At 38.1% G+C, this 12,401-nt stretch overlaps 1 protein-coding gene across 15 annotated transcripts in view; it reads left to right on the top strand.

Moving 5' to 3' along the window:
- ANKRD26 (ankyrin repeat domain containing 26) overlaps positions 1 to 12,401 on the top strand; it is a 92,271-nt gene that overhangs the window by 1,904 nt on the left and 77,966 nt on the right. For 13 of the 15 annotated variants that reach the window (XM_073801566.1, XM_019933276.3, XM_073801563.1 and 10 more), the window contains exons 2-4: positions 6,814 to 6,928; positions 7,091 to 7,264; positions 11,450 to 11,556. The exons of 1 other annotated variant lie outside the window; for it this stretch is intronic. In XM_073801566.1, coding sequence (XP_073657667.1) covers positions 6,814 to 6,928; positions 7,091 to 7,264; positions 11,450 to 11,556 — 396 coding nt within the window. Of the gene's footprint in view, positions 1 to 6,813; positions 6,929 to 7,090; positions 7,265 to 11,449; positions 11,557 to 12,401 lie in introns of those variants that run through there. One more of the 15 variants, XM_073801569.1, reaches the window with a different exon arrangement.

Genomic DNA, 12,401 nt, shown 5'->3' with positions numbered 1-12,401 from the left:
ACAAAAATAAGTTTCAGATGGAGTACAGATCAAAAATTTTAAATATTCAAAGTGAGAAAACGACTAGAAGAAAACAAAATTCCTATTTATACATTTTTTGTGCTGACAAAGACCTTCCTAAGAATGACTTCAAAAGCAAGAATTCTGGAGGTTGATTTAACAACATAAAAAAATTAAAACCCTCTGTAGATCAGAAAAGAAGATTAACAAAATAAAAGACAAAGAGCTTTTAAAATATATCAACATATTTGTATCAGGCAAGAAAACATATCTTCATTTTACAGAGAATTCTTTGAAATCAGTAAGGGGAAAAAACCTCTAATTTGAAATTGAGCAAAGTACTTTTTTGCATATCCATAAGTGACCAATGGATATAGGAAAAAAAATTTAGCATTTCTGGTAATAAAAGGAATTTAAGTTAAAGAGGAATGAAAAACATTTTCCCTTCACAAAGTTTGTGAAGATGAAGAACAGTGGTGCTTATACTGCTGTTTAAAGTTTAAGTTGCTTTTGACTTTTCAAATAGGCAATTTGGTGATAAGTACCACATTTAAAAAATGTATATTCCCTTTACACATCGATTCTCTTTATACAAATAAGAGGTAAATAATTAGAGATAAATTAGAGATAGGTAACATACAATTTGTTGTTCTTAACACTGCTTAAAATAGCAATGTATTAAGACAAACTCAAAGATTTTAAAAATAAATTACAGTGTATCTGGTATGGAGTAATATGTGACCATTGAAGGTGGCATAGATAACAGATGTGTGTTGACCTGCAGAGATGTACTTTGGTAGAACATTGAGAAAAAAAATCAGTTTCCTTATATATAAACACAAGAAGACTATGGTCTTATCTTAGGCAAAAATATGTACAAAAATATGATAAAATTTGTTATTTCTGCACACTTATAAGTGAAGCTTTCTTTTCCTTTTAAAAAAATCTGTGGGGCTTCCCTGGTGGCGCAGTGGTTGAGAGTCCACCTGCCTATGCACAGGATGCGGGTTTGTGCCCCGGCCCGGGAGGATCACACATGCCACGGAACAGCTGGGCCCGTGAGCCGTGGCCGCTGGGCCTGCGCGTCCGGTGCCTGTGCTCCGCAACGGGAGAGGCCACAGCAGTGAGAGGCCCGCGTACTGCAAAAAAAAAAAAAAAAAAAAAAAATCTGTGATTTCTACAGTGAACATGTACAAAAATTCTAGTAAATGTTTAGTATTAGTGAAATAATTCTGGGAGAGAGCAGGAATATGAATCTTGTACAGATAAAAATAATTCCTCACTTTCTATTTTTTTTTGGAAGTTTTTCAAGGATTGATATCCTCTGACAACTTTTAACCTCTTCAGAAGTAAAGGGAATCTTTTTATCCATGCCTGTAGATTTTACTAGGTATATATTTCGCTATATACACGTTTTTGATTTTGTGTAACTTTATTACCTATAATATGTAAATGATTATAGATTAATCATTTTACTTTATTGCAGTCTTATGAAAATAAAAAATAGTAAATCTAAGTGGTGATTATTACTATTGCAAAAGTTTATAGAGTTTTAGTTGTGTTCTTATGAAAATAAAAAATCAAAAATACAAATGTAAATGATTATTACTATTGCATAAGTATTGCTTTACTTCCCAAAAGTTTTCTTTAAAAATATCGAACTCTCCAAAGTAACAACTGACATCAGAAATACAAAGATTCATGAGAGATTACTACAAGCAACTATATGCCAATAAAATGGACAACCTGGAAGAAATGGACAAATTCTTAGAAAAGCACAACCTTCCAAGACTGAACCAAGAAGAAATAGAAAATATAAGCAGACCAAGCACTGAAATTGAAACTGTGATTAAAAATTTTCCAACAGGGCTTCCCTGGTGGCGCAGTGGTTGAGAGTCCACCTGCCGATGCAGGGGACACGGGAAGATCCCACGTGCCTCAGAGCAGCTAGGCCCGTGAGCCATGGCCACTAAGCCTGCGTGTCCGGAGGGTGCTCCACAACGGGAGAGGCCACAGCAGTGAGAGGCCCGTGTACTGCTAAAAAAAAATTTTAAAAATCTTCCAACAAACAAAAGACCAGGACCAGATGGCTTCACAGGAGAATTCCATCAAACATTTACAGAAGAGCTAACACCTGTCCTTCTCAAACTCTTCCAAAATATAGCAGAGGGAGGAACACTCCCAAACTCATTCTACAAGGCCACCATCACTGTGATACCAAAACTAGACAAAGATATAACAAAAAAAGAAAACTACAGACCAATATCACTGATGAACGTAGATGCAAAAATTCTCAAAAAAATACTAGCAAACAGAATCCAACAGCACATTAAAAGGATCGTACACCATGATCAAGTGGGGTTTATCACAGGAATGCAAGGATTCTTCAATATACACCAATCAATGTGATACACCATATTAACAAACTGAAGAATAAAAACCATATGATAATCTCAGTAGATGCAGAAAAAGCTTTTGACAAAATTCAACACCTGTTTATGATAAAAACTCTCCAGAAAGTAGGCATAGAGGGAACTTACCTCAACATAATAAAGGGCATATATGACAAACCCACAGCCAACATTGTTCTCAATGGTGAAAAACTTAAACCATTTCATCTAAAATCAGGAAAAAGACAAGGATGCCCACTCTCACCACTGTTATTCAACATAGTTTTGGAATTTTTAGCCACAGCAATCAGAGAAGAAAAAGAAATAAATGGAATCCAAATCGGAAAAGAAGAATTAAAGCTGTCACTGTTTGCAGATGACATGATACTATACATAGAGAATCCTGAAGATGCTACCAGAAAACTACTAGAGCTAATCAATGAATTTGGTAAAGTAGCAGGATACAAAATTAATGTACACAAATCTCTTACATTCCTAAACACTAATGATGAAAAATCTGAAAGGGAAATTAAGAAAACACTCCCATTTACCATTACAACAAAAAGAATAAAACACCTAGGAATAAACCTACCTAAGGAGACAAAAGACCTGTATGCAGAAAACTATAAGACACTGATGAAAGAAATTAAAGATGATACAAACAGATGGAGAGAGATACCATGTTCTTGGATTGGAATAATCAACATTGTGAAAATGACTATACTACCCAAAGCAAACTACAGTTTCAATGCAATCCCTATCAAACTACCAATGGCATTTTTCACAGAACTAGAGCAAAGAATTTCACCAGTTGTATGGAAACACAATAGACCCTGAATAGCCAAAACAATCTTGAGGAAGAAAAATGGAACTGGAGGAATCAGGCTCCCTGACTTCAGACTGTACTACAAAGCTACAGTAATCAAGACAGTATGGTACTGGTACAAAAACAGAAATATAGACCTCTGGAACAGAATAGAAGGCCCAGAGATAAACCCATGCACATATGGTCACCTTATCTTTGATAAAAGAGGCAAGAATATACAATGGAGAAAAGACAGCCTCTTCAATAAGTGGTGCTGGGGAAACTGGACAGCTACATGTAAAAGAATGAAATTAGAGGAATGAAATTCCTCTAAAACTCTTAGAGGAAAACTTAGGCAGAACACTCTATGACATAAATCACAGCAAGATCTTTTTTGACCCACCTCCTACAGAAATGCAAATAAAAACAAAAATAAACAAATGGGACCCGATGAAACTTAAAAGCTTTTGCACAGCAAAGAAAACCATAAAATAGATGAAAAGACAACCCTCAGAATGGGAGAAAATATTTGCAAATGAAGCAACTGACAAAGGATTAGTCTCCAAAATATACAAGCAGCTCATGCAGCTCAATATCAAAAAAACAAATAACTCAATCCAAAAATGGGCAGAAGACCTAAATAGACATTTCTCCAAAGAAGATATACAGATTGCCAACAAACACTTGAAAAGATGCTCAACATCACTAATCATTAGAGAAAGGCAAATCAAAACTGCAATGAGGTATCACCTCATACTGGTCAGAATGGCCATCATCAAAAATCTACAAACAGTAAATGCTGGAGAGGGTGTGGGGAAAAGGGAACCCTCCTGCACTGTTGGTGGGAATGTAATTGATACAGCCACTATGGAGAACAATATGGAGGGTCCTTAAAAAACGAAAAGTAGAGCTACCATACAACCCAGCAAACCCACTTCTGGACATATACCCTGAGAAAACCATAATTCAAAAAGAGTCATGCACCACAATGTTCATTGCAGCACTATTTACAATAGCTAGGACATGGAAGCAATCTAAGTGTCCATTGACAGATGAATGGATAAAGAAGATGTGGCACACATATACAATAGAATATTACTCAGCCATAAAAAGAAATGAAATTGAGTTATTTGTAGTGAGGTGAATGGACCTAGAGTCTGTCATACAGAGTGAAGTAAGTCAGAAAGAGAAAAACAAATACCATGTTCTAACACATAGATATGGAATCTAAAAAAAAAAAAGGTTCTGATGAACCTAGGAGCAGGACAGGAGTAAAGACACAGACGTAGAGAATGAACTTGAGGACATAAGGAAGGGGGAAGGTTAGGCTGGGATGAAGCGAGAGAGTAGCAGTGACATATATACACTACTAAATGTAGAATAGCTAGCTAGTGGGAAGCAGCTGCATCACTTGGGAGATCAGCTCGGTGCTTTGTGACCACCTAGAGGGGTGGGATAGGGAGGGTGGGAGGGAGACGCAAGAGGGAGGGGATATGGGGATATATGTATACATATAGCTGATTCACTTTGTTATACAGCAGAAACTAATAAATCATTGTAAAGCAATTATACTCCAATAAATATGTTAAAAAAATTATTGAACTCTCCAGTTATGTTTATCCATTGTTTAATCCATTTGTTCATCAAATATAACTTGAATACCTATTATGTAGCAGATGCTTTCTACTCAGGACCCTGCATCTATCTCTCAGAACTCTTTCATCCTTAAAAACTTCATGTTGCCCCCGTGAGCACGATGAGAAATTTAAAATTTGAAGTATTAAGGCTTAGTCTCAATTGAAGCTTTTCTCCCTTCTTTCAAACAGAAGCATTTCTGAAGGTAGGAAATTGTAAAAGATAACCTTTACTTGTCCTTTTTGAACATTTATAATGGTATTAAATACTACTATTGATCATTGGAAATGCCTGATTTCACACAATCTATAAATGTAAATATTGAATAAAATGAGCCATTCCTATTCATTTGAATCCTGAATTTCCTTTGGCTTAAAGTTTCCTGAAAATCAGAGTTAGAATTACTTTTAAAAAAATTCTTGTTTTGCTTGTTATTTTAGTTCTCTTTCCCCATGCTGCTTTTATTTTATTATTTTTTAAAAATTGAAGTATAGGTGATTTACAGTATTCCTCATCATGCCTTTAAGAACTAAAAGTTATTTAAGTGCCAACCGTGTGACTAGAACTGCAGTAGACCCGTTATACAGGCCATTATTTCATTTGATGAAAGGCACCATGGACTGTATGATGCCCCACTATTTTATATATTAATATAGAAATTTTTTTAAATGTTACCAACTCACAGATATAGAGAACAAACTAGTGGTTACCAGTGGGAAGAGGAAAGGGAGGAGGGGCAAGATAGGGGTAGGGGATTAAGAGGTACAAACTATTAGGTATAAAATAAGCTACAAGGATATATTGTACAACATGGGGAATATAGCCAATATTTTATAATAACTATTAATGGAGTATATAACCTTTAAAAATTGTGAATCACTATGTTGTACCCCTATGATATATAATTTTTATTTTATTATTATTTTTTTATTTTTGGCTGCGTTGGTTCTTCGATGCTGCGCGCAGGCTTTCTCTAGTTGTGGCGAGCGGGGGTTACTCTTCCTTGCGGTGCGCGGGCTTCTCATTGTGGTGGCTTCTCTTGTTGTGGAGCACGGGCTCTAGGCGTGTGGGCTCAGTAGTTGTGGCTCGCGGGTTCTAGAGCGCAGGCTCAGTAGTTGTGGTGCATGGGCTTAGTTGCTTTGTGGCACATGGGATCTTCTGGGACCGGGGCTCGAACCTGTGTCCCCTGCATTGGCAAATGGATTCTTCACCACTGCGCCACCAGGGAAATTCCGTAATATATAATATTATACATCACCTATACTTAAATTTTAAAAAAATGGCAACTTTAGGCACAGAGACAGAGATAATTAGACCAACAGGAAAAATGAGAAAGGAACAGACAAAAAATGCTATCAATTATAGTTGTAAGACATCATGAATTATAAATTTCATTCCAATGTCAGAGATGTTAAAATGTGAGAAAATGAGCATATTAGAATCACTGAAGTACAGTGTTTTCTCTAGTCCTCAAGACATATCTTCAAGAGGTATAATATCCTTTTATTTAATTGAAATGTTGCCCTTGTAAAATAATAGTAATAATTATGATAATATTACCTAATAATTATTGAGCTGTTATCTGTGCGAGGAACTGTTCTAAACCCTTTGCATGGGTTCTCATTTAAGCATCACAGTGGTGTCCTGTGAGATAACTACTGCTTGATCCCCATTTTGTTGATGAGGAAATTGAGGCACAGAAAGGCTAAGTGACAGCTAATAAGTGACACAGTTAAAGTCAAATTCAAACCCAAGTTGAGCTGAATCTCAAGGTCATGCTCTTTCTATTCAAGCAGGTTGTTCTTTCATTAATGTGGAGAGTAAGAAGAGCTAATATATATTGTTCTTTCTCCAGAAGAAAACTAAATATTTGTTTTAAAGGGATAGGAATAGCATGCTATTAAATGTTTTCAATTACATGAACAATTATATGTTTTGAAATAGTGCACTACAATTTCCTAAAAACTCCTCTCGGTTTCGTAGGACTGCTCTCCATTTGGCCTGTGCCAGTGGCCATCCAGCAGTGGTAACTCTCCTAGTGGAGAGAAAATGCCAGCTTAACCTCTGTGACAACGAAAACAGGACAGCGCTGATGAAGGTACATAGTAGCCAACCATGTCAACGTGAGATGGATTTGATTTAACTGCTTAGAATAAAAATGGATTTATCTCATTTAAATATAACGAATTGGTGAAACTTCTGGAATGTTTACTCTGAATTTCTAGAATTTACAGTCTGTGTCTTGGCATAACACTTATAGGCCATACAATGCCAGGAAGAGGAGTGTGCAACTATTCTGCTGGAACATGGTGCCGACCCAAATGTCATGGATATCAGTGGCAACACTGCTCTCCACTATGCTGCCCTTTATCAGAATATATCACTCGCAGCAAAGCTGCTTTCACATGACGCCAACATTGAAGCAAGGAACAAGGTATAGCTCAACTATATTTACAAAATATTTGCAATACATGGTTGTTTTTTTTTGTTTTAGCTGCAGATGTTTTATCTATAATAATATGTATACTGAATACCATCCATCAGGCCCTGTTACCATGGAAACAACTCCAAAGCCAAGTCACGGGCTGGAGAAAGGTGGTGCTCACAGAAAGAGCACAATTCTGTCTCCCAGCCACCCTTCTACCCCAGAAGGGAAATCTTCCCATTAGGATATGCCTGGGAGTGGGTGGTGGGCTCAGAGCCCACACAAGACAAAGACCTGGGGGGAGTGAGATGAGGTGGGGGCTGGCTGCTTGCAGGGGCTCAGGGAATGGTTGCTGTTGGGGATGGATGGGAGGAGGAAGGAGACCCAGTACCCAGCAGGGAGAGCTGGGTGAGTGCAGGTGGCCAGGGCAGGCAGCAGGCCCTGAGCCCTCCAGGACCCCAGGTTCTAAGATTGGGGAAAGTGGGGCAGGTCGTGTTTGACACCCAGCAAGGGTGTTCACTTATGCTGGTGGCCGTTTGGTCCACCATGTACACCTTGGGGTCTTCCACGCTCAGCCTCGGGTGGCTCCTCTGCAGGGTTGTAGCTGTGCATGGGGAGCAGGTGATGGCGGAGCTGCTGTTCCTGCTTTTTCTTTGGGATACACATTACCTCCTCCTGCTGCAGCCCCGCCAGGAACTCCCTCTGCTGACATAAATGGGGTCAGTTTTACATATTTGGAAGCTCAAGCATTCCCTGAGTGAAAATATTTTGAAATAACTTAATTATCTAAGATTTCACTTTAAATCATTATATTTCTAAAGAAGCATTAGAGGGTATAGCTTTCTTTTATGTGTCTATAGCAGATATTTGTGAAAACATTGCATTTGTTAAAGGTAAGACTTTTTTTTTTTCCCCAAATATTTTTTCCCCCGCTCAAATTTTTTTCCTGATTAGTGTAAAACAACACAGAAATGCAAAACTTGCCTTGGAGATAGACTTTGTCCTAAAACTCAAACAAAACAAAAGCATTTTACAATAATAACAATCTTGCTGCTGTTGACAAGTTCCTATGTTATTAAAAAATGATTTATGTAAAAATGATTTCTCTCTCATTACCTAAGGCTTCAGAGGGAAAAAGGAAAAGGAAAAGGAGAGAGCAGTTGAAATATGCAGGCCGGGCTTCCCTGGTGGTGCAGTGGTTAAGAATCTGCCTGCCAATGCAGGAGACATGGGTTCGAGCCCTGGTCCAGGAAGATCCCACATGCCGCGGAGCAACTAAGCCCGTGAGCCACAACTACTGAGCCTGCGCTCTGGAGTATGCGAGCCACAACTACTGAGCCCGCGCCCCTAGAGCCTGTGCTCCGCAACAAGAGAAGCCACTGCAATGAAAAGCCTGCGCACCGCAAGGAAGAGTAGCCCCCGCTCACCGCGACTAGAGAAAGCCCACGCGCAGCAACAAAGACCCAACGCAGCCAAAAATAAATAAATAAATAAATGAATTAAATAAATTAAAAAAAAAGAAATATGCAGGCCAATTTGGAAATTTGGCAGTTAGGAAGTGCCAAGAAGAGGTTTTTTGGGGGGTTTTTCCCCTTCAGTTTTTGTATTTAGGCTAAGTTCTTTTCAGGTTTTGGGGATAATAATTCTTATTTTGGGAAAGAGCCTAAGTGAATTGTAACCTTGCCTAGAGATCAATTTTAGGAGGACTCAGAGGAAATCAGATTGGCAGTGAACGTGTGGTGATTAAATGGGAAATAAGGGAGAAGAACAAATAATTAACTGACATATTATCCTGTTTTGGCAGAAACAGCCACTTAGATAAGAGTCTAGACTCTGCTCTCAAATCTAGAATGTCTTGATGGGAAGTAAAGTGTTTATAAGTAATGAGATCAAGTTGCATTTTGAGTTTACTCGTCCCTGTTCTACCTATTTACCCAGAAAAATTAAATATAGTTTTGGTGACTCTTATCTCTTACACTTTTCTTTTTTTTTTTTTTCAAATCCTCAATTGAGAAAAGGAATTGGCCATGTGGGTAGGAGATGAGACTGACATTAGTTGCTACACTAATTCTCAGCTAGAATTCTTCTCGTGAACCACGGTCACCTGGGAGAACTTATAAAAAATTTACAAGCCTAGGCTCTCCCCTGAAGATTTAGACTGAATAAATCTAGGAAGGCCCAGACATGTGTGTTTGGAAATATTTCCTCGAGATTCTGATACAGCCCTTGGTTAAGAACAATGGAATGGATGAGTGTGATTTATAAATTCACAGATCTCAAAAATAAGAAATCTCTAGAAGAGTTGGAGTTTGATAGATGCTCCTTCCATCAACTCCCTCCTTTCCAACAATATTTGCCTGACTTTTATCTTTCTCTGCCTCTGTGATTGAGAAGGTAAAAGGATATTATTGGCAATATCTATTGGCTTGAAGAATAACTCCTTTTTCCTTCCAACCACTAGTCATTCACTGGCACTCAGAGAGTCTTTAGAAATTTGCTTATGGTGAGTCATTTAATAAGTAGAGTATGAGCCTTTGCGATTTTTGCACCTTTTGTTATCATCCAGGTCGTTAGGTCAGCAGATGTTTATCACAAACAGGGTTTTCCTGACTGCAGTAACAGTAAAGCATGAGCCTTCTTTTGGTGAAAGCTGCATGACAGACTCTTGCAGTGTGTCTGTTAGGTTCACTGGGCCCTGGCATAAGCAAGATGATAGTTTTAAACAACAAAACCCATGAAGTTAGTAACAGTACAGATAGGAATTGTTTTAATAATTTAGTTTCAGCAGTCTTATGAACTAATTATCCATTTGGTTAACATCAGGGAGAATTATAGAAATAGATTCTAGGTTTTTTTTTTTGTTTTTTTTTTTGCGGTACGCGGGCCTCTCACTGTTGTGGCCTCTCCTGTTGCGGAGCACAGGCTCCGGACGCGCAGGCTCAGTGGCCATGGCTCACGGGCCCAGCCGCTCCACAGCATGTGGGATCTTCCCGGACCGGGGCACGAACCCGTGTCCCCTGCGTCGGCAGGTGAACTCTCAACCACTGCGCCACCAGGGAAGCCCATAGATTGTAGTTTTAACAGGCATTGGAAACATTCTTGAAGTGGGTATTATGAATCTTAATAGCAATTTTTATTACATGTTGGGACCCACTTTTGTTTTGTAAAACACATGATACTAAAGAAAGGAAAGGTTTTACATGCAAATATTTGCTTTATATCCACCCGTTTGGAAACACTCACAGCAAACATAAAAACTCAAGTGGGCTATAGACTAAACGTGGCCCCTGGATGTGTTTAGCTTTTCTCCACAAATTGAGTCAGCATTTAAAATTTAGGAGACTCATGCAGAAATCTGCATTTCAGGCTTCTCTTAAGGAATCCAATCCGGTCCCCCTTGAGCCCACGCTACTGTTTGGTCTGCTGTGCAAAGGGTGCCCCTTCTGTATGGTGCGCGTTCTCCGGTTTGCTGGCCTCACCTGGGTTCTTCACTTACTTGGGTCACCTACGTTGCCTCCATAAGCATCTGTGTTTCCAGTTCCTGTATTACAGTTTATTTTGATAAATATTTCTAGATTTTAAAACAGTCATTAATTTATAATCTATTTCATATTTTAAAAGAATCTCTTAAGAATGGGATTGAAATTTTCAAGTTAGAATTTATAAGTTTTTTTTAAAAAAAACTCTTTTTCTTTACATGTTCATGTGAAGAGTCATATTCCCATTGGAATGTCTGTAAACCTTATGAGGTTAATTGGTTATCGTTGGATAGGTTATGCATGTTGCAGACAATATTATATCTTTCTCCTCAGCATTGTTCCTAAAATATGCAGTTGATTTAATAGTTAAATGATTATCTCTGGAGGAGTGTTTAGAGTGTATAGACTAGTATAGAGCAATAAAATAACTCCAGTATACCTGATAAATACTGTGATAGAAGCAAAGATCCTTGGAACCGGTAAATGTTGGAAGTGAGTTTTAGAGACTGACTTTGCAGTTAATCATGTAAAGAAGTGAGGAGCATTTTAAAGAGAAGGAAGAAAAGCACAGCGTGGGTGAGAAGGAAGGGACTCCTTTTTATTTACTTTCTATATTAGATGTTTAAGTTCAGAGAATCTATTATAAGTTTTAAAATTCAGTTTAGAAATATGTAACTTTGTACCTTCTGTATAAAGTGTTTCTGCTGTCTTACAGGAGGACCTCACACCACTTTTACTTGCTGTAAGTGAAAACAATCAGCACATGGTGGAATTTTTAGTAAAGAAAGAAGCAAATATACATGTAGTTGATAAGATGAAAAGGTACAGTAGTTCTTTTTCTTTTTAAAAACCTTAGTGCTGTTCTAGAGTGGTGACAGATTAAATTAGTAAGAAGAGGATTAATGTATAATCAACACATCATCAGGTCGAAAAGCAATTACTCTGACTGTGTATCATGAAAAATAATATATAGCAGGATTCATATTCCTTTATAATATTGACTGATGTCATTTGCAACCTGATTTTTTTCTTTTTTTGGTCACACGATCTTATAGTAGCTAAGGAATTTTGTATTAGTTTTATTAGGTTTATAAAATATGGATTCTACTTTTTAATTTACCTTATGACACAGTATTGAATTTCTTAATTCTTTTAGAATAATTTTTTAACCTCTACTTTGTATATATTTTTCCTTAAAAGATGCATGTCTTTGGGATGACTCTTTGCTTTAAATTACTTTCTTTGAAGAGTACTGATGTTATTAGGTTATCACTAAGTGATTGTTAATCACTATTACCAGATACTTTGGGCTCATCAGTTTTTATCCTTTCTCATTTGTAGTACTTTGTTTTTTTTTGGGGGGGGGTACGCGGGCCTCTCACTGTTGTGGCCTCTCCCGCTGCGGGGCACAGGCTCCAGACGCGCAGGCCCAGCGGCCACGGCTCATGGGCCCAGCCGCTCCGCGGCATCTGGGATCTTCCCAGACCAGGGCATGAACCCGTGTCCCCTGCATCGGCAGGCGGACTCTCAACCACTGCGCCACCAGGGAAGCCCCATTTCTAGTACATTTTGATGTTCTTATTTTTAATTGGTGAAGGTGGAAGGAAGAAAGATAGCTTTAATTGGATAAACATTTCCTTCAATGAAGACAAGTCATAGATGGGTGA

This window comes from Tursiops truncatus, chromosome 2 (genome assembly GCF_011762595.2).
Source record: "Tursiops truncatus isolate mTurTru1 chromosome 2, mTurTru1.mat.Y, whole genome shotgun sequence".
Taxonomy (NCBI): Eukaryota; Metazoa; Chordata; class Mammalia; order Artiodactyla; family Delphinidae; genus Tursiops; species Tursiops truncatus.
This window is presented reverse-complemented; position numbering and strand designations above follow the sequence as displayed.